This window comes from Lynx rufus, unplaced genomic scaffold (assembly GCF_022079265.1).
Source record: "Lynx rufus isolate CCGP_SWC_20201006 ecotype Redwood Valley unplaced genomic scaffold, mLynRuf1.p SCAF_7, whole genome shotgun sequence".
NCBI classification, from domain to species: Eukaryota; Metazoa; Chordata; class Mammalia; order Carnivora; family Felidae; genus Lynx; species Lynx rufus.
The window spans coordinates 117,693,949-117,715,781 of NW_025814889.1; the positions used below are offsets into that span (position 1 = coordinate 117,693,949).

Here is a 21,833-nt window from a genome sequence, read left to right on the forward strand (position 1 = left end):
CATAGTGAATCTATCTCATAGTTTCTGTAGGACAGGAGGCTGGAAATGGGTTGATTGGGTCTTCTGCTCAGGGTCTCTTCAGGCTGAAATCAAGGTGTTGGCCAGAGCTGTGATCTCACCTGAGGCTCTGGAGCCTTTTCCAAGCTCACTGGTTGTTGAGAGAATTTATTTCCTTGTGCTTGTGTGATAGGAGGTCCTTAGCTCCTAAAACCTCACCGCCAGTTCCCTGCCACATGGTCTTCTCCATAACATGGCAGTCTGCTTCCTCAAGGCCATCAGGAGAGTTCCTATAATATTCATGAAGTCTTATATAATATAATGTAGTCATGAGAGAGAAGATCTTATCACATTCACAGGTCCTACCCACATGTAAGGAGAAAGGATTATAACAGAGCTTGTACACCAGGGAGTCCACATCTTGTGGACTGTTTTAGAATTCTGCCTACCACAGGGAAGTAATGAGAGAGGTAAGGGTTTACTGCAGATACTTACAGAAAGTTTTCATCATCATCATTGTTGTCATCATTATCATCATCATCATCAACTCAGATTTTGAGAACCAAGAAGATGTGAGTGATCTCATGCAAAACATAAAAATTTTTAATTCACCATGGAGAAAACTAACCAGAGGGCTTAAGTGATTTAGCAAATATTTGCCTTGGAATGGCTAAACTGGAACATAGACACGCTCCTTCTCCCGTATTCCCTTAAGCTCAGCTGCTTGGGAGATCTGCTTCTAAAATCCAAAATCTCAACTCATAGTTGGCAGCCTTCCATGTCATTTGTAGATCGAATGTAAAGCAGTATTCTCAAGTGTGGAATATGCTTTCTTCCGAACCCAAAGGCATTGTCCTTTCTTCTTAGAGGTGAGAGATGCCAGATGTCAGACCTACTCTGGGGTAGGAAGTTTGTTTCAGCACACCCGAGATATTTCATTAATGTGGCAGTTTCCTGAATCTTCATCAGGTTTATTCCTACCCTCTGGAAGGCATGTATCCTATCAGGGTCTTTAATGTACTTGCCTTTTCTTGCTTTTTATGTCCAATTAACATTTTTTGAAGTGTTATTGATGTACTGGTCCCATGTTTTGTTTTGAGAAATGTCCAGAGTGTTCAGGTCCTTTCATAAAATATGTCAGAGGGTGGGAGAGTTACCATTGCCCTGGGGCAAGATGCTAAATATATACTTTTGTCTTCCCAGTATGAATGGGAACTTTTTCTGGTACTTCTTCCTCACAGGATAGAAAAGAAACTATTAGCCATGACAATGCATGGCTTTTACTGTCCTCTAGCAAGGATGCCACATTGGGGCCAGCAGGTGCAACTGGTGCTCAATTGGTTGAGTTCAAGATAATCCACTGTCATCCTGTAGCATCCCACTGGTTTAGAATGCCTTTAGCTATAGCTCAGAGAATAGGTTATAGCTCTGAGGAAAAGCCTTAAGAAAGGAATTTCTAGGGGCGCCTGGGTGGCTCAGTCAGTTGGGCATCCGACTTCGGCTCAGGTCATGATCTCACAGTTCGTGGGTTTGAGCCCTGTGTCAGGCTCTGTGCTGACAGCTCGGAGCTTGGAGCCTGCTTCGGATTCTGTGGCTCCCTCTCTCTCTGCCCCTCCCCTGCTTGTGCTGTGTCTCTTTCTCTCTCTCTCAAAAATAAATAAACATTAAAAAAATAGTTTAAAAAAATAAATAAATGTAAAAAAATATTTTTTTAAAAGAAAGGAGTTTCTAATTAAATTGTATTGTTTGGAATAGAAAAGTGAGTGAAACAGAGAGGAGATTCTAGAAATAGGCCTCAATATGTATGAGAATATAATATATGGCTGAATTGGCATTCCAATTCAGTCGGAAGAGAATGGATATTTTTGGTCAATGGTAGTGAACCATTTATTCATCTGATATGGATAGATATTCATATGAAAGAAAATAGAGTTTGACACCTATATTGTACCATATATAAAAAGTCCAGATGTACTAAAGATTTAAATGTAAAATAAACACAAAACTCTTAGAAATAACAAGAAAGATAAGAAATATTGACTATATTTGTGGCAGCCTATGTGTGACAAAAGGGATCATAACAAAGATAGTAGAAAATTTATAGATTTGGAAAAAGTGTCCAACCCTGACAAGGATAAGTATATATAACAAAAAGTCTTACAAATTGACAATCACTTAGTAAAAGAATGGCCACAGGGCATGAATAGGCAGTTTACAGGAGAACAAATCCAAGTGGCCAAGAAACATGAAAAGATGCTCAAACTCTGAATATCCCAAGAAATGTACATTAAATGACTAATGTAATACTGTTGACAGAATTGCAAAGATCTGTAACTCCTCTTCCTGGTCAGGGTGTGGGGCAAAGGCACTCTCATTCATTGATGGGGGACATGTGAATTGTTGTAGGCTTTGGAGTTTGGTAATACAATCTTAATTGTCATTAAACTAAATCTAATTTTAATTAAAATTAAAAATAAATATACTTGACATAGCAACCCCTCTATTAGTAATTTATCCCATAGAATAAAATCCCCAGTTAGTAAGATGCTGCTCCTGGTTCTGGTCCTTGGTTCCCAGATCCATGTGTTCCACCTACTGGGGACATAGTGCCATGTAACTGTCATTGATTTAGAGTGTATACTTTGCCCTAGAAGATGGTGCTTCATCCTCACTAGGTACCATCAAAGCTGGTATCTCAGTTGCCACTCATATTGGCAACTGAGCATTTACAAGGGTGTTTATTGTGGCCATTTGGGTGATAGCAAAAAAGCTGGAGACAGGGGCACATGGGTGGCTCAGTCAGTTAAGTGTCCGACTTTGGCTTGGGTCATGATCTCACAGTTCGTAGGTTCGAACTCCACATCAGACTCTGTGCTGAGAGCTCAGAGCCTGCAGCCTGCTTTGGATTCTGTCTCTCTTTCTCTCTCTGCCCCTCCTCCACTCACACTGTCTCTCTCTGTCTCTCAAAAATAAATTAACATTGAAAAAATTAAAAAAAAGAGCTAAAGACAAAGAGGCAGTTTAGTAGCAGGAGGATGGCCAGTATACCAGATTGTGAAACATCAGCTGTGAAAGTGTGCAACATGGAGATTCTGGAAATGGCTGAATAAATGATGGTTGTTCCACACTAAATCATATTGTGCAGCCATTGGCAATAATGAATTTGAGCTATACCTGTAGACTTGGAGGAATTTTTCGTAAGACATGGATGAAGGAGAAATGCACAGTTCAAACAAGTGTTTATACATCCCATTTTGTAACATAACATTAACCCTCCCTCTGTGTATGTTTATGTATTTAGATGTATGTATATGATTATAAGATCCTGGAGAAAACTACAAAATTACTAGGTTGCTAACATGATTTGGGGATATGGTATAGTAGGGTGGAGGCAGGTGATGATGGGGAGGAATTAAAGAAGCATTAAAAAATACTCATAGGTGTATAGTAACAATACTAATAATATTGTTAGAATGGTGGCTTGAAGCAATTAGTGTGCTCACAAAAGACCAATATCCATATGTTAATTTGTCCTTTGATAATCTGGATGACTAATAGATTGATGCAATCTCAGCTCTACTTTTCTGACAGTAATGTTGCTCAGAACAGGGCAACAGTATTGAAAACTAAACTTAATTGTCTAGCTCTTGACCAAATTCAGGATCATATAATATGAAGTAAGGAGACTAGGAAGTAAATGCTGATATGGATAGATTTCTTGGGATATGAATGCTTGGTTTTAATTTTAAAAGAAATTATTATTTCAAGTACCTGGTATCACTTTATATTTAATATGGTACCTCCTTCTCTATATGTTTTTTTAAGGTCCTTCTAAGTGTGGGTGTGTTTTTAGTGTCTTGTATATGTAATATTCTGCCGATAATTTTTATGGCACTTGTCAAAATGTGCTTTGTTTTGTAATTGCTGAATACTTATTTTATCCTCTGTACTAGTTTTCAAGTTACTTTAGATGAGAGACTCATCTGAAATTGAATATATTAATTTTATCTCAGAGTACATTCTTTTATACATGAGAAGCAATTCATTGATAATTATTGAAAGTAATAAGACTTGATGGCTTAAAACTTGCGTGATTTGAATAGGACATTTTGTAATGGGTGAGGCTGTTTGTCAACAGAAACTCTTCTGCTTCTATTTTTTAGATCTTGATAAAGTGTGTGGTGGTTTTGCAGGGACTACCAAACATTGTCCACTCAAAGAAACATTTTGCAAGTTTTGAAAGTGTACAGCACATGATAGCTTGCTGTGTCTTCTACATAACAAAGGTATTTATCTTATTCTTTGCCTCATATCATAAAACTTAGGAATAGCAATGATTTAGAAAGCTACTTTTAATTAACTTTTAAAAATACTTTAAAAAATAGTACCTACAAAGCATTTTAGCTCAAAAGTTGCCTGAGTGGGTCAGTTGGTAAAGCCCGGAGGGTGTCTCTTAGGCCAGGGGAAAGGGTGGAAAAGAGCACAATTTTATGGGACCTCATTCACCTTGGAAGCAAGAAAGAGCCAAGAAATCAGAGGCCAAGAGGTAGGCTTATTTATCTTCATTGCTTGGCTCAGAGGCCCACATTGTGTGTTTCTTCAAAGGCTTCAGTTGTCTAAATCCAGTGAAATTCTTCAAAGAAGGGCCTTATCTGTGCCTGCATATTTTATATGGTTTTCACAGGATTTTTGTGATTTGGTCAGGGATCTGGAAGAATACTGCATTGGTGGGCTGATTTGATCCATCACTTTAAGTTTGCTTCAGTGAGGGTCTTGAAACAGAGAGACTTTTACCTTTACCTTAGCAAAGAAGTCATGATTTGTTTTTCTGACCTCAGGAACAGAACGTCATATTCTTTGCGTCACCCACTGGTTTACCACTGCTGGAGACGCTTCTGTAATCTTGTTTGTGTAGATACTGAGGGAGGATAGTCATTAGCAGGAAGAGAAAAATAATAACTCACTTAAGAGGACTCAGAACTCCAAGGGGCAGGACAAACACCAGATTAATTGTGGTTTTTACTCTCACTATATTGGAAAAGACTAGAGGTAACTTGGAAAAAAAAAAAAAAGAAAGAAAATCTTCAAGGTGGTGAAAAGCAATTAAATGGTCAAAACAAAACAACAACAACAAAAGATCTTTTGAAACGGAACAAAAAATATTTGATTAAAAAAATTGAACAGATGAAGATTGTGGTTACTGGTATTTCTTGAGTCAAATCCGGAAGCTCAAGAAATACCTGACCGCATAGAATGGAATTATGCAGAGATAAACTCAGAAGGCAGATCCAGAAGTCCTAACATGAAATAAAAGGAGTTCCAGAGGTAGAAAATTAAAAAACAGAAAATAGGCTCCCTAAGTCCCAGGCAGGATTAATGTAGGAGCATATGTGTTGACACTTGGTGGGGAGATTCTTGAAGTCCAGATATAAAGAACAATCGTAGTTTTGAGACCCAAAGAACAGGTTATTTGCAATGGAAAGACAATCCGTTAGCTTCAAACTTTTTTATCAGCAGCAGCAGAAGCTAAAATACCGGAGCAACATTTGTAGAATCCTGAGGGGAGAAGACCAAGGTCCAAAACTAATAGCCAGGAAAGATAGCATTCATTTGTATGGGCAAAATAAACATTTTCGGAAGTGCAGGCATTTAAAAAGTATTCTGCCCATGTACTTATCTGGGGAAAACACTTGAGGAGATACTCTATCAAATGACAAGTGGTTCAGAAGAGAAATCCCAAGACAGGGGAAGACAGAAAGGGGAGGAAAAATGGGAGCAATGAACCTTGCAATATATGTATTATTAAAATTAAATAAGCAATAATGATATGATGTGGATTTTGTAATATAAATGCTAAGTAGGGATTCTTGAAATAGAAATGTTATCTTTGAAAGAAAAAACTTATTAGTAACCTAGAACTTAAAGTTTTATTTTGTTTGGGGTCAAGGAGAGGAGAGCAGGTAGAGATTCTTGGTGCATGTTGTGTGTTTTAAAAAAATACATATAGGGGCGCCTGGGTGGCTTGGTCGGTTAAGCGTCCGACTTCGGCTCAGGTCATGATCTCACGGTCCGTGAGTTTGAGCCCCCGTCGGGCTCTGGGCTGACAGCTCAGAGCCTGGAGCCTGTTTCAGATTCTGTGTCTCCCTCTCTCTCTGACCCTCCCTCGTTCATGCTCTGTCTCTCTCTGTCTCAAAAATAAATAAACGTTAAAGAAATTAAAAAAAAAATAAATACATATAGTATAAAAATACATATACTATAAAATTATTAGTTTCTCTTAATAGACTATATATATTTAAAAATGACTCAGGAGGGGCGCCTGGGTGGCTCAGTGGGTTAAGTGTCTGACTCTTGATTTCAGTTCAGATCATGATCTTATGGTCATGAGATCGAGCCCTGCATGGGGCTCCATGCTCGGCATGGAGCCTGCTTAAGATTCTCTCTCTCCCTCTGCCCTTCCCTCTTGCTCCCTTCCTCTTTATCTCTCATAAATAAATAAATAGATAAAATAAAAAATAAATAAATAGATGTCTCAGGAAAATGTAGCTAGGTGCAAAACTATAAAGCACAGTCAGACTTGTAAATTGACAGGAAGGAAAAATGAACAGAGGAATAACAGGCAGGAAAAATGGCTAATTCAGCAAAACTAAGAAAGAAAAAGAGATAGTATTTAAGATAGAAGGAATACAATCAAGTGTATTAATTACTTCACTAAGTGTTAATGAACTCAGATGACAGAGATGGCCAGATGAGATAAAAAGTCAGATTCAAGTGGGGTACCTGGGTACTCAGTCAGGTAAGCATCTGACTTCAGCTCGGGTCATGATCTCATGGCTCGTGTGATCTCATGGCTCGTGAGTTCGAGCCCCGCCGCAGGGTCTGTGCTGACAGCTCAGAGCCTGGAACCTGTTTTGGATTCTGTGTCTCCCTCTCTCTCTGCCCTCCCTCTCTCTCTACCCCATTCTCGCTCTGGCTGTCTCTCCCTCAAGAATAAATAAACATTAAAAAAATTTTTTAAGTCAGATTCAAATGTTTATAATTGTAAGAAACACTCATAAAACGTCTCCTTAAAAATCAGGTATAGGAGATGCTGACTCTTAATAGTGTGATTCATTATTTGTAGAGATTCTCTAATGCAATAGATAACGATATGAAAAATTTTATGATATTAAAAAACTGGGGCACCTGGGTGGCTCAGTCGGTTAAGTGTCGGACTTCAGCTCAGGTCATGATCTCATGGTTTGTGAGTTCTAGTCCCACATCGGGCTCTGTGCTGACAGCTCACAACCTGGAGCCAATTTCAGATTCTGTGTTTCCCTCTCTGTCTCTGCCTCTCCCCCTGCTCAAGCTCTCTCACTGTCTCTCTCTCAAAAATAAATAAACATTAAAAAAATTTTTAAAACAAGTATAAATTAATCTGTAATTGTTACAGGTGTCCAAAACTCATGAGAATCTAGTAAACATTATTACAATCGAAAAAAGAATTTATAAAATGATTGTGAGATGCTTTCAAACTGATATTTTTATACTGTCAGTAACTGGTTAGAAATGGAGAGAAGAAAATATACCACTTTATAATATACAATATTTTAAGACAAATACCATATGATTTCACTCATGTGGAATTTGAGAAACAAAACAGATGAATATAGCAGGGAGAAAAAGGCAAACCAAGAAACACACTCTTAACGATAGAGAACAAACTGAGGATTGATGGAGGGGAGGTGAGCCAGGGTGGGTTAAATAGGTGATGGGGATTAAGGGGCATTTGTTGTGATGAACACCAGGTGTTATATGTAAGTGAGGAATCACTAAGTTGTACACCTGAAACTAGTATTACACTGTATGTTAACTGGAATTTAAATAAAAACTTGGAGGAAAAAATACAATATTTTAAACCTAACAGAGTGCTAAAAGACCCAAATAAAAGAACTGTGAAATCTACTGAAGGGCACAAAATAAGATCTGAACATATGGCGGGCCACTGCAGGTTCCTGAATATGAAGACTTAATGTCATAGAAATATAAATCCTTCCTAAAATAATATTTAAATATAACACAGATCTAATCAGAATCCCAATGGGGTTTCTCTGAAACTGATTAGAATAACTTAAAGTTCTCAATACATACTAAGACTTATTATAAGGCCACTTCAATAAAAAATGGTGTTAACAAAGTAATAGGCAAATAGTTCAGAAGAATAGAAGAGTCCAGGAATAGCCAGTCCCAGGTCTACAGAAGAACTTAATATATGACAAAGGTGGCATTTGGATTTATTGGGAAAATGATAATTTATTAAAATATTTTATTTAATAAAAGGTGTTGGTATAACTGACTATTCATCTGTAAATAAACAAAGCCAGAGCTCTACCTCCTACTATAAACAAAATAAAGTCCAGATGGATATTTGTATGGCCTTGAAGTCAGAGGAGACCTTTCTCAAAAGGGCATATAATTTAAAAGGTACACAGGAAAAGATAGATAAACAGATTACATGATAATTAAAAGAATTTTTTTTATGGCAAGACACTATTAACAAGGCTTAAAGGCAAATATTAAAAAAATATTTGACAGATACAAGATTATTAACATTGCCTCATAGAGTAATCAATGGGAAAATATGAAATAATTTTAAAGTTTGGGAAAAGAAGAATCAGATTTATTTTTAATTGTGAAGGATGTGTTCCAGTCACCTTGAAAAGTGGAGTAGTGAACAGGTACCAGATGATGAATGGCCCTCTAATGAGGTCAGAGAAGAGCCATTCAAGGGTTTTAAACCTGGAAATGACATAATGAAATTTGCATTTTAGAAAAGAGAAATTATTCTGGTGGCACAACAGCTAGTAGAGTGGGATAAGACCTGAAGCAGGGAGGGAGTTAGAGGGTGAGAGATGATAAACTGAACCATGGCAGTCTCCCCTTATCTGCAGTTTTGCTTTCCGCGGTTTCATGTACCCACAGTCAACTGCATCGGGAAGCAGATGGGCCTCCATCCGATGCGTTGTCAGAAGGTCAGCGGTAGCCTAACGCTGTGTTGTGGTGCCTGCGTCATCCACCTCACTTCATCTCATCACACAGGCATTTTATCATGTCCCGTCATCACAAGGGGAAGGGTGAGCACAGTACAAGATATTTTGAGAGAGACTCTGCTCACATGGCTTTTATTACAGTATACTGTTATAAATGTTCTATTTTATTATTATAGTTGTTATTACTCTGCCTAACTTATAAATTAAACTTTATCATAGGCACATATGATTTAAAAAAACATGTATATCAGGATTGGTGCTATCTGAGGTTTCAGGCATCCACTAGGGTCTTGGAACATATCCCCCATGCTTAGGAGGGGAGGCTACCATAGTGTGAAAAAGTGGGAGATAGAATTGAAAGGATTTAAGAGTTATTTATGAGATAGAGTTGACAACCTGTAAAACTACTGAGTATGTGGGGATACAAGGCAAAGAGGGGAGAGTCAACAGTAATCCAGCTATCTGGACTCAGCAGTTGAGTGAATACTATTTGTTGGACTCTGGAGAGGGAGTAATTTTGTATGGGAAAGAGAGAAAAGATACTGAGTTTTGAATATATTGACTTTTGGGGCTAATAGGATATCCAAAGAGGTGTATATTATATAATTGGAACTACCGTCTTGGAGTTCAAGAGAGGCCAAATATGTATAAGGACAAAGCCATCATTAATATATGGACTCAAATGAACAATACAAATAGATGATATCGTCTGGGGACAGTGTGTAGAGTGAGAAGGGAAGAGAATTATTTAAGAGTGCACTAAATCCAAGGGGCCTGTCCTGCTTCCATTAGTCAAGAGGAAGAAGAGGAGAGTTGATTGGTCCACAGCTGTTTTGTCATTCCCAACCTCAACCTTGAGAATCTCTCTGGTGCTATCAGCGCTGCCATTATCATGTGGTGTAACCAGTGAGAAAGCAGGAGTCTCACATAATCCAAAGTGCCCCTTTCCATTTCTGATGTTACAATTATACACACATTAATTAGTGTTATGCTGGACTAAAAGTATATCTTCCAAGGTTACTTTTCTTTGGAATATCTTCTCTGCTTGGCGTCCCCCACTGCCTGCCCCCCATATTTGTCCATCAGTAAGTATTTCCAGGAGAGGAATGTCTTTTTCAAATAAAAGAAGGCCAGGTTATACTCTCTTTCCAGGGTACTGGACAACTACTCACTTTGCATTTAAATAACTAATAGCAGCTACTGTAATGTTTCTTCCAGAACAAAGAAACTATTCCAACGCAGCTTGTAGGTTGCAAGTTGCCAATAGCAACTTCTCCTGCTAAAAACCAACCAACCTGGGGTGCCTGGGTAGCTCAGCTAGGCATCCAACGCTTGATTTTGGCTCAGGTATTGATTTCACAGTCCTGAGACAGAGCCCTGAATTGGGCTCTATGTTGGGCTTGAAGCCTGCTTAAGATTCAATCTCTCTCTCTCTCTCTCTCTCTCTCTCTCTCTCTCAAAACAAAACAAAACAAAACAAAACACCAACCAACCAACCAACCGACAAACCAATTCTGCTTATCCAGGCACTCCACATTTGACCATTAAAGGAGAGGAGCCAGGATAGGGAAAGGATGAGGATATAGGAGCAAGATCCCTGAGAAGGCAGGAGGCGGGGAGTCCTAGCACAGGTGGGGGGGGGGTTAGTCTGGATGGGAGATTGACCTCTCTCCACTAACAGGAGAGTAGGATGGCTGGAGTTACAGGTGAGTGTGTAGGTAGGTTTCTGGACAGGAGATAAGCTAGTTTCCCTATATTTCCTCTGTGAATAGGAAGCAAGGTCATTTGCTGAGAGTAAGGAAGTAAGGAATAAGGGTGGGTTTCCGAGGTTGAGAAGAATGGGAGGTTTTGCAGCAGCTCCTGTGGATGATTGCAGAGAGTACTGACCTAGAACAAAAGACCAGCATTTGGGGCCTAGTGCATGTTGAAGTCCTTGAATTCACATGTCTCCTCTCTCAGCCTTGTGTGATTTTTCTCCCATAGCACACAGCAGCTTGGGACTGGCCCTGCGATTCCTTACTTGCCATCCACAACTCCACTAGCTTTCCCCCACAACTTGAAGAATCACATTGAGATCCAAGTGATATTATTATAGAAATGACCCTGAATGTATTTTGGACATCTGTAAAAAGTAAAATGAATATTAATGTGACGATTTTGATATCAGAGCTGCTTCTGTCCCAAATTGATATGCTGAGAATTGTCCTTTCGGAAGCTTCCTCCAGCCTGACGGTAACCCCAGAACCCTGGCCTAGCCTCGAGTCCCAGATTTCAGGTGTTCATTTTTTTATAAACACATTTTTTGTATGGATTTTCTGTTATGACATGGAAAGTCCAATTAGTCTAATGGCTCTGTGTCCTTTCTCTGTTCTGCTTAAAACATTGGTAATCTGTTCAGATGACTCAATCTTTCTTCTTTAAGCAGCAGTATTTTTTCTAAAAGTTGCCAGAATTCCAAATGAAGTGCCCCTTTCTGAGACAAGTCATGTTAAATGTTCCATTATGTTTGCATTGTTTAAAACTTATTATGCTAAACATCTGGCATAGTCTTTTTATTTCTGTTCACCATTTGGTGTGTTAAGTAGAATTGGTTCTCTATTTCCCTTTTGATTGGAAAAATTCGTTATCATTTATCATTTTGTACTGTCACATGAAGATAAGGGGAAAAGATGACACAGTCCTTTCTAGTTCTAAGCCTCCACCTACATCAGAGAGCAAAGTTGAATGGAGAGCAAACATCAGCTCATTTCTGCTTTCTAATACAACATACTCCCTCTGATATCAATTTTATAATGACACTGGACTGTTTTGCCTGGCATTTAAAGCCCCGATTGACCTAACCCCATCGACCTTTTCAAGATTTATTTCACCGTTTTCCTTCCCACACTCAGTTCCATGGTCAGTGTTAATGTAACGCTATTGCCAGGTCCCACGAAGTATTTCTATTTCTTAGCACCTTGGATCAGGTAGGTATTATCAGATTTATGCAACCACCCGTGTATATATCCTTTCACTGTATGGGAAGTAACAGTTGTTACTTATCTTAAGTAAATACTAAGTTAGCTTGACAGAATACACCTACATCTAACAAATTCCTACAAGCTTATTTATACTCTTAGAGAATGGCCTTATGGGGTTCACCATGAAGGTGTCCCCTATGCAAATCAGACTGCTGGCCAGGGAAACCTTTCTAGAGTTGATGCTAGCGCCCAGATGTTCATGACCTGGTGAAGCTTTATAAATAAAGTGGGCAAGTTGTTCTGAGAAATGCCTCAGGGGTAGGGAGGCATGAAGGCCTGAAACCATAGTGAGTGTCAGAATTTATATTTGGCTCAATATTTTGTAAGCTTAAAGTACAAGGAGATGAGTGCTTTACACTAGGTAAGGGCCAGGCTAGAGAAGGCCAAAGAATAGTAATTAGTAACAAATTGTGGATGAGAGCAGCTCCCCTTTTTATGATTGCAGCGTCTGTTGCAGCTCTGGTTCATGGAGAATCTGCCCAACACAGCTTGTCTCTAGTCTAGTCCACCACTAGAATGTCTTATGAATCATTTACCATTCTTAAATCACCCCCTAACCCAGACATTTCTATGCCATTTTACATAGAAAGCAACTCAAGACAGGAGGAGGTGGTTATATGGACTTTTTAGAATGATTTTGTTTTAACATGGATGTGTTAAGTGGAAATATTTTCTTAACAGTTAACTTCCTATACCGAAACATATGTGGTTATATGTCCCAGAAATATGGAAAATTCATTATTGAGGAGATAATCTTGTTATTTTGTCCTTTATTTAAAGCAGTGGAATCATGCAGCTTTAATTGTGGGGAAATATAATCTGGAGGTAAATTACCAGTTTCCTTAACAAAATCAGGGGAATTCTTAGACCCAAACATTAATGGGACTTTTGAGTTTATGAAAGATGGTGGATGACACTTGAAAATAGACAAGGGGTAATTAATAATATTTAATTATAATTAATAAATATTTTCAATTAGATTCTGCGTTCATGGAAAGAATATGACCTGGCAGTTATGATTATAAATTATGGAAAAAAGATGTTAGACATCACATCAGGGTGCAAATCTCTATTTGGTGTGACTGACCAAGAAGAAACACAAGAGGAGGTAATTGATTTTTGTTTCTTGTCTTAAAACATATACTTATATGAGTCTTTTAAGTGTCATGTGATATTAGCAAATGTGCTAGAAAATTGACTAGTTTCAAATTTGTCATATTTATATAAACAAAAAGTGGTATATAGCAAAGAGTTTCCTTATTTAGAAGCATCCATGCTGGAATACCGAAGAGCTTCTCTCGCTAGTACTGACCATCAGGTGTTGATAGAGCTTCCTATGCCCAGCTGGACAGGGGACTAAAAGCCCTGTAAAGTCTCTCCCAAATTGATTTTATGATTCTGGGTGGGTCAGCGAATGTAGTAAATACCCGTCAGAGCTTTTTAGTTTGTTCACAGATTTTTCCTAACCTCATTGTGTCACCTAAATTGTCTTCTTTATGAAACTGCTAATGTCTAAGACTACTTTTTAGTATCTGCCTCCCATTGTATTGCCTTTTCTTGAAACCATACGGTTATGTGTTTTTATAGATCAAATTTTGAAATGTTGCTTCATTTCTGACGAGCACTAGGAATTACTTGAAGCCTACTAATTCACTGACTGGGGTGGGGAGAGAGACTGTCAACCCTAGACTCTGTTTCTGTTGGACTGGCCCCATCTCTATCTCTATTATATAATGAATTATATGCCAAAGTAAGTGTGCTTGCCACAAAAAGCTTCAAAAACTACCACTGTTTTACTGGATGAATTTTGTTAAGCCATAATACTTTTTTGGGGGGTGAAGGGTCATTTTGTTTAGAGAGAGTTTTGATTAAGCTGGATGCATTTTGAGGGTTTTTTTCCACCAACTGTTGTTCACTGTCAGAGTCCATCAGCCGCCAGGCCCTTTATGTCACCCAGGCCTTGACTCATGAGCCTATTCCTTCACATCATTGCAGGGCAGGACCCCATGTGTCCTTCCATGGAGCCCCAAGCCCAGTGGAATGTTGTGATACTTCTTTCTAAGACTGTAGGGACCGAGAAGCTAATGCCTAATTTATGAGTCAGAAATTGTTATAGCCCCTCAAGGACGCTTTAAGCCTGTAGGGGCTTGGGAGGGTTGTTTGTTTGTTTGTTTGAGAACAGGAGACATTAACACTTCAGTTCTCAGGCTCAGACTGTTGAAAACATGGTGGGGAGACTGAGCACAGATCCACTAATACTTAATCCACTAATTGCAGATCTTGTTATGTTTCAATGAAAGGCAAAGCAGCAAAGGCAATTAGCTTAGTTGTAAAGAAGCTCCTCTGGGAAAAAAGAAAGGAAAGAAGAAAAGGGAAAAAGGAATACATTTCTGAGGGCAAGATGGGAGTTTTCTTTTGAGGATTTTTTAGAGCTCTACCCTCAGCTGCTTTCAGAAAAGTGTGTATAGGTTGAAGGGATGGTGCTAGTTGGGGTTTTGGGGTGTAGAAGTTACTGGAAAGAAGGGAGAGGGGAAGAGAAGAAATATTTTGTTTAATCTCCATAAAATACTGAGTATTGTGTTTGTCATTTAGTTGGGATGAAATGACTGTTATTATTAATTATTCATTTGTATCACCTAGCCATGTAGATTGTAGTTTTTATCCACCAGGCGTGAAAGTATGAAATCGTAATTTAAAGATTATTACTTCAAAGTGACAATTGTTGAAACATGTTGAAGTACGTTCTGACACTTAACCAATGTTTTTAGGGTTCTTCTAAGAAGTCTTACAAGCCTAAGAAGCCACAGCAGATATTATTACCTGAAAAAATAAATGAACAGCTGGCCTTGTTGGAGACCCACCTACTTAAACTGACGAAGCAATGTAGTCATTTTTTTTTTCTTTCTGTATACTTCTACTTGGCATTATGTTTTTTTTTTTTTTAAATAAGAAACTATTTTGTTAAAAGGATTAAGATGAGATTAGCATTTGGTAAATAAATCCTTTAAGGTGCTTTTACATTATTTCATTAATCCTAAAAATACTGTGTTAATAATGGATTGCTAACTGCTTTTTTTCTGATGTGGTTCATGAAGATTAAGTGATTTATTTAGGATTACATAGCTGGCTTATTTTTGATTCTAAAGCAGGGTTTCTCAGCCTCGACATTCTTGTCGATTTGGGTCAGCTAATTCTTTGCTGTGGAGTACCCTAGGATGATGAGCGGCATCCCTGTCCTCTACCTAGATGCTTGGCACGCCATCTTCCCTGCTTTGACAATCAACTGGGAGGCAAATGTTGCCAAGTGTATTGGTGAGGGGAGCGCAAAATTGAGAATCACTACTCTTTCAAAGGCAGAAATGTAACAGAAATAAAAGGATAGCGTGAAGTGTGTTAATGAGTGAGTGATTTGAACCACAGTCTGCTCAAGTGAAAGAGTGGTTTAGTTTTAGGTCATTGTGCCAAATAGGAATTTCAAAATGGACCACTGTGCATACAGTGATTAGAATTTTGGAGTTTGCAGTTTGGAAATCTGCTTAAGAAATTGATTTAGTTTCTAGTGATGATAAATATTATCACCTGCTTTTTAGCAGGTACTTCAAACCTTCTGGAAGAATAAGAGAGTACCTTTTCTCTCCACATTTTCCTCAAGTAGGAGGTTCTACTTTTGGCCCCTCAGCCTTCCTGGAACTGACTACTTGCAGAATTCTGTGTCCTGACCTCACCTCTCTTAGTGTGCCTCAGTTCTATCTGGGATCACAATTCCCTGACCTGGATCTCTCTCTCTCTCTCTCTCTCTCTTCAAAGTCTGTTTTGAGTTGAATTAATGAATTGAACCCAATGCTCTATTATTCACACAACCAGTAAACCTAGCTTTGGGAAAGCTGTAATTGTCTCATTATAAAAATATAATTCTTTAAAATGTGAAGTGTTTTAGAGATGTGAATTATTTTTATTTTGTCAGTAAAAACATTTTACTAAGAAGCACAATGTAATGTTACTAGCCAAACAACAGATTTAATAACAAAACAATCATAAAATAATAGTTTTGTACAGTACTTTCTGTGTGCCAGGAAGTATTTTAAGTGTTTTATACATATTGAAACTCATATGGCCCTTATATAACAACCATATGAGGGAGCTACTCTTATGCTCATTTTAAAGGTAAAGAACCTGAGGCACAGAGAAGATGAGTAACTTAACAAGGTCTCATAACTAAAAATTGTTGGTGTTAGAATTTGAACCCAGGCAGCCTTGCTCCAGTGGCTGTGCTGTTCATTATTCTATATTTTATGGTCTTTTAAAAGTAATTTTGTAAAAATAAAGTTAACATAATTGGTATGTTTCTGAGTCTGGGGTTTGCTGGTAATATGACAGCCATTGAATATGAGAGACTCAAGCTTTAGAAACTCTTCATCTCTTTGGTGGTGATCTCCTTGGCTTTTAGGGGGAAAAATGAAAGGAAAATAACTAAGATCACTGAAGTTTTTAATGCCCCCAAATATAATGATGTAGTTGATATTTTGAAAGCACATAATTTAGAATGAATGCTTGAACATTCTTCCAAAGAATTTTCATTTTTGGTTATTCACGTTAAACAGAACCTACAACTTACTAATTTTTTAAACCTTAGATGTTACAACTGAACTCTCAGGAACAGAGGACCCTGTATTTCTTTACCCTATTGTTTTAAACTGGTCGGTCAAAGGTGCTGTGAAAGAAGGTAGGTGACCTAAACGTATATGTGCTGTTCACTCGATTTTCTATTGAAGATCATTTATTGTGTGGATTTTGTTGTTGTCTGAAAGATCTCACTTTTCTAGACAGAAGGTTTTGAGTTCTTACCTGTTTAGAATAACACAAAATAACTATTGGTTGTCAAGTAATATGATTTAAAATCTGGAAAGACAGAACTTTGATGGTGACTTATTTTGGTAGTGAGTGATGTTATGAAGCTTATGAGTACTAGGTAATTGAAAAATGTGAGTGATTGTCAAGTCCAGCTATGAAGAAATAGCAGCATTATTGCTTAGCTCAGAGTGAGAATAAAAATTAGGATAACTAGTAATTTTGATAATTAGCACTTTTCCCCCCAACTTGTCTGACATTAGAGGCAACTTTTATGAACTAATTTTCAACACTGAGATATTTGGAAAACAAATGAAATATAGACCATAAAGGATTATTTGATCTTGGAAAGACAGGAGTTCTTGACACATTTACTGCTATACATTTCTTTGTTTTCACAGTTATGAAATTTAAGCAGAGACCTAGATTCCTAGAATTCTTTACACAAGTTATGCTAAAATGTATGAACGATGAAAAATTTCATCTTATGGTGGAGATAACAAATCCTGTTTATGACTTCTTAAAAAGGTATTTGTAGTACATATTTTATAATATTTAAAGCTTGAAAAGAGGTAACATTGTCATTTTAAGATGTATAAAGTGGATGGAAAAGATGGTGGAGTATGCACGTAGTGTGGGGTAAACAGCCACTTAGGAGACAGTAAGGATTTATGTCTGTGTGTGTAAATAGATAAATAACTAAACATTTTCTTCCAACAACTGGTCTTCCCTTTCACCATTATGCATTGATCTGTCTCTCATTTTAGTAAAAAGAAGCATCAATAACATGAGGTCTATTTAAAACATGGCAGCAAAAGGGAAACATTCTCAGAAAAACATGTAGAAAAACATTCTTCCTAAAACAGGCACTTCATTTATTAGAAAAAAAAGCTTGGAATTTATGTGCTTCATATTTTCAAGTGATAAAGGAGGAAATTGCTTTCATTAAATTTCACAGGTTACGGTATTCAGAGAATTAGTCAGAAAGTTCTATTAAATTTAAAAAAAAATGAGAGCTGAAATTAGAAGTTTGGAAGCTACAAATAACATTGTTAATACCAAAGAGAATCAGAAGACATTTGGTGTATGGTGAAATTTGGAGGGCTGATTGTGGGGGTCCAACCTAAGAATAGTAGATATTTTGAAAGAGGAAAACAGAGTAAGTGGCTTAGAATCATTGACCAGTGGTGTAACAAAAGACTCAAGGTTGGAGATTGAACAGTGTGACTAAGTTCATAATGATTTCTTTTTTTTTTTTTATTTTTTTATTTTTTTTTTAACGTTTATTTATTTTTGGGACAGAGAGAGACAGAGCATGAACGGGGAGGGGCAGAGAGAGAGGGAGACACAGAATCGGAAACAGGCTCCAGGCTCTGAGCCATCAGCCCAGAGCCTGACGCGGGGCTCGAACTCACGGACCGCGAGATCGTGACCTGGCTGAAGTCGGACGCTTAACCGACTGCGCCACCCAGGCGCCCCGATAATGATTTCAATTTTCAAGTCTGAGCAGATGTTTTAGGATGTTCTTCTCCAACTCAGGGAATATAGAGGAGGAACAGATGCAAAACTGATTTCTACCTGGATAGTAATACCTATTTTCTTTTTATGTTCATATGCTTAACATAGTTTTGCACAAAAAAGATTTTCTGCAACAGAAAAATGTGCAGCTGTGTTTTCTTCCAATTTTATGGTTTCATGATTTATATTTAATCTTTTAATCCATGTGGAATTTATTTTGGTGTGGGGATTTAGATTAAACTTCAGGTTCTCCACACCCCCCCCCCCCCCCCCACCAACCCCAGCTTATCAATTGTACCAGTAATATTTTAGAGAATAATTCAGGGCACCAGTGTGGCTCAGTCAGTTGAGCATCTGACCCTTGATTTCAGTCTGACCCTTGATTTCAGCTCAGGTCATGATCCCAGGATCGTGGGATTGAGCCCCATGTTGGGGGCTCTTCGCTGAGTGTGGAGCCTAATAGGATTCTCTCTCTTTCTCTGTTCCTTTCCCCCACTTATGTGTGCTCTCTCTCTCTCTAAAAAATAAAAAATAAAAATAAAAAGGAAACTCTTTCAAAAAGAAAAAAGAATAATCTCTGTGTTACTTATTTTTAATTCTACCTTTTCACATTCAAAGTGGGTGATTCTACCAATCATGCTTATAAATGACAATGGAAAGGTATTTCATAAATTTTCATGTTATTTTTTTTTTAATGTTATCTATTTTGAGAGAGAAAGAGAAAGTGAACATGAGTGGGGAGGGGCAGAGAGAGAGTGAGAGGGAGAATTCTAAGCAGGCTCTAAGCTGCCAGCACAGAGCCCAAAGTGGGCAGATCCCACGACCATAAGATCAAGTCATGACCTGAGCCAAAATCAAGAGTCCAACACTTAATCAACTGAGCCACTCAGGCCCCCATGAATTTTCATGTTCTATATTAAAAAAAAAACAATGTATATGGAAGTAACTGCTGAGAAGACAAGATTGATTTGACAGAAATATAATAATATTGAGACAGTTGAACATGCTACTTTAGAAAGAAATAAAAAGAACACAGAACATGCATATAATTAGTAAGATTAATTTAATATATATAGCCAATCGAGACTAAACACCTTTTAAAGCACTCATTAGTTTTTTAAAAAGTAATATTTTTTAATAAGTAATTTTTTTAAAAAAGTAATATTTAAAAAGTAATATTTAAGTTGCAGAATAAGGCTCAATAGATAACCTAGAGTAAAATTTGTAAAGACCACATAGTTTTACAGTATAATAAAACTGAAAATTTTTAACGTTAATTTATTCTTAAGAAAGAGAGAGAGAGACAGAGTGCGAATGGGGGAGGGGCAAAGAGAGAGGGAGACACAGAATCTGAAGCAGGCTCCAGGCTCTGAGCTGGCAGCACAGAGCCTGATGTGGGACTTGAACTCACGAGCTGTAAGATCATGACCTGAGCCCAAGTTGGACGCTTAAACAGACTGAGCCACCCAGGTGCCCCTAAAACTGAAATTTTATAAAAAAATACTGGCATATGTAATTATTGGATCAAAAAAGAAATCTAACTGAAAGTATACTTTTGAAAGTTAATGATAATGAGAAACCCTAACATCAAAAGTACTCAAAATAGAGAAATTTTTAGCTTTAGAAGCCTCTATTACTAAAAATTAAAAATAAAATCAAATGAACTTTCATTGAACTCAAGCAATTAGAAAAATGAAATAAATCTAAGAAAGCAAAAAAAGAAAATAAAAATAAAAGTTGAAATTAAATAATGGTTTCAAAATCATTTAATTGGTAACTACTAGAACTAGTTCTTTGAAGATAAGAATAAATTAGGCAAATTTCCAGCCACCGTAATAAGAGAAAGTGAAATACAAGTAATCCACAGAGGTAATAATCATACATTTGGAAGCAGTTAAACAACCATTAGATAATAGCATATACAATTTAATATGAATAAATTAGAAATTTCTAATTGAAAATGATGATAATCTGGAATTTTTTAAATAAGAATTGATTGAAATAGTAAAAAATTGAATAGTTCAGATTTTTTTTAGGCTACTTCTTTCATATTTTAAAGGAACAGATAATTTTTACTTTACATAAAGCTATTTCAGCACATGGGTTTAAAGTTTCCTACTAAATTTATCACACCAGTCTCTGATAGCAGCTTTATAAAAAGAATTTTAAAAATAGTCAATTCTAAATCAGTAGTATATAGAAACAAAAATTCGTAAAGTACTAGCTTATAAATTCAGCATTGAAAATGTAGATCTTATTCTCAATATAAATGTAGTAGGAAATCTGCAAATGTAATTATTACTGGTAGTCAAAGGAGCCTGTAGCATATGCTAAAAAGTCATGTGGTGAAATTCAACAACCATTCCTGGCAAATTAGGTGTAGAAGAATATTTTCTGTTCAAATTAGCTTTTTAACAAGGAAACTTATTCCTTCTATCATTTAACATTGTTGTGAAAGTTCTTGCCAGAGCATTAAATAAGAAATAGAATTTAAGATTAGAATTCATGTGATTATCACAAAATAGGGTCTCCAAAATGTTTGTCAAATGAATTCTTCAGTGAAGTACTCTGAAAAGGAGATAAAGTGATTGCTATTTGCAAATAATTATTTTTTAAAACTTAAGCTAATTAACCAGTAACTATCAGAACTAATTAGAGAATTCCACAGGATAGCTAGATGCAAAGCCAATAGCTCTCCTATATCAACTAGACAGTATAATGGAAAAATGATCCCATTTCTATGAAGCATGGGATTAAATTTATCAGGATTTGTGAGGAGACTTAGGCTAATAAAAGAAGATCAAACATGTTCACTAAGGGATATTTTTGAAAATGACTTGAATAAATGGAGAGACATAGTACATTATTTGATGGGCAGTGGACTACTTTAATTTCTATTATCTTCAAATTAATTTATTGGTTTAATGTAATTCTAATAAAATTCATTTTATGGAATGACCTAGAATAATGAAATATATTTGAAAAATAAAAAAGAGCAAAAGAGAGATTTGTATTATCAGATAAAGTATAACAGAGTTCTGTTTTTGAAATTATAGGCAGATAGGCATTGGGATTCAATGTTTTTAGTCAGAAACAGGTGTTGATGTAAGTAATTAAAATAATGAATAAGCCATGAAATCAAAGATCAATAACACTACATAAAAATTTAAAAATCCCATTTTTCATAACATACCATAAACAAAATAAAAAGCTAGGAGGAAGCATTCTTTGATGAGGTCAGGAAGTGGGAGGAGTTTAATTGATTCAGTGGGTGAGAATTCTGCAGAGCATGGAGGCGAATGTTGAGAAAATTGGAAGATGGCAAGTGTATATCCATGACCTTCTCTCCTTCCTGTATCTTTCTGCAGTAACAGAAACCAGGTCAAGCATTCTGGAGGGTGGGTGAGGCAGGGGATAGAGA

The 21,833-nt window shown here is 37.0% G+C and overlaps 1 protein-coding gene across 1 annotated transcript in view; it reads left to right on the forward strand.

The window, feature by feature from the left end:
• CFAP54 (cilia and flagella associated protein 54) overlaps positions 1-21,833 on the forward strand; it is a 290,869-nt gene that overhangs the window by 104,768 nt on the left and 164,268 nt on the right. Inside the window, exons 26-30 of the mRNA XM_047065944.1 lie at positions 4,161-4,283; positions 13,026-13,154; positions 14,815-14,929; positions 16,680-16,769; positions 17,296-17,422. Coding sequence (XP_046921900.1) covers positions 4,161-4,283; positions 13,026-13,154; positions 14,815-14,929; positions 16,680-16,769; positions 17,296-17,422 — 584 coding nt within the window. The remainder of the gene's footprint in view (positions 1-4,160; positions 4,284-13,025; positions 13,155-14,814; positions 14,930-16,679; positions 16,770-17,295; positions 17,423-21,833) is intronic.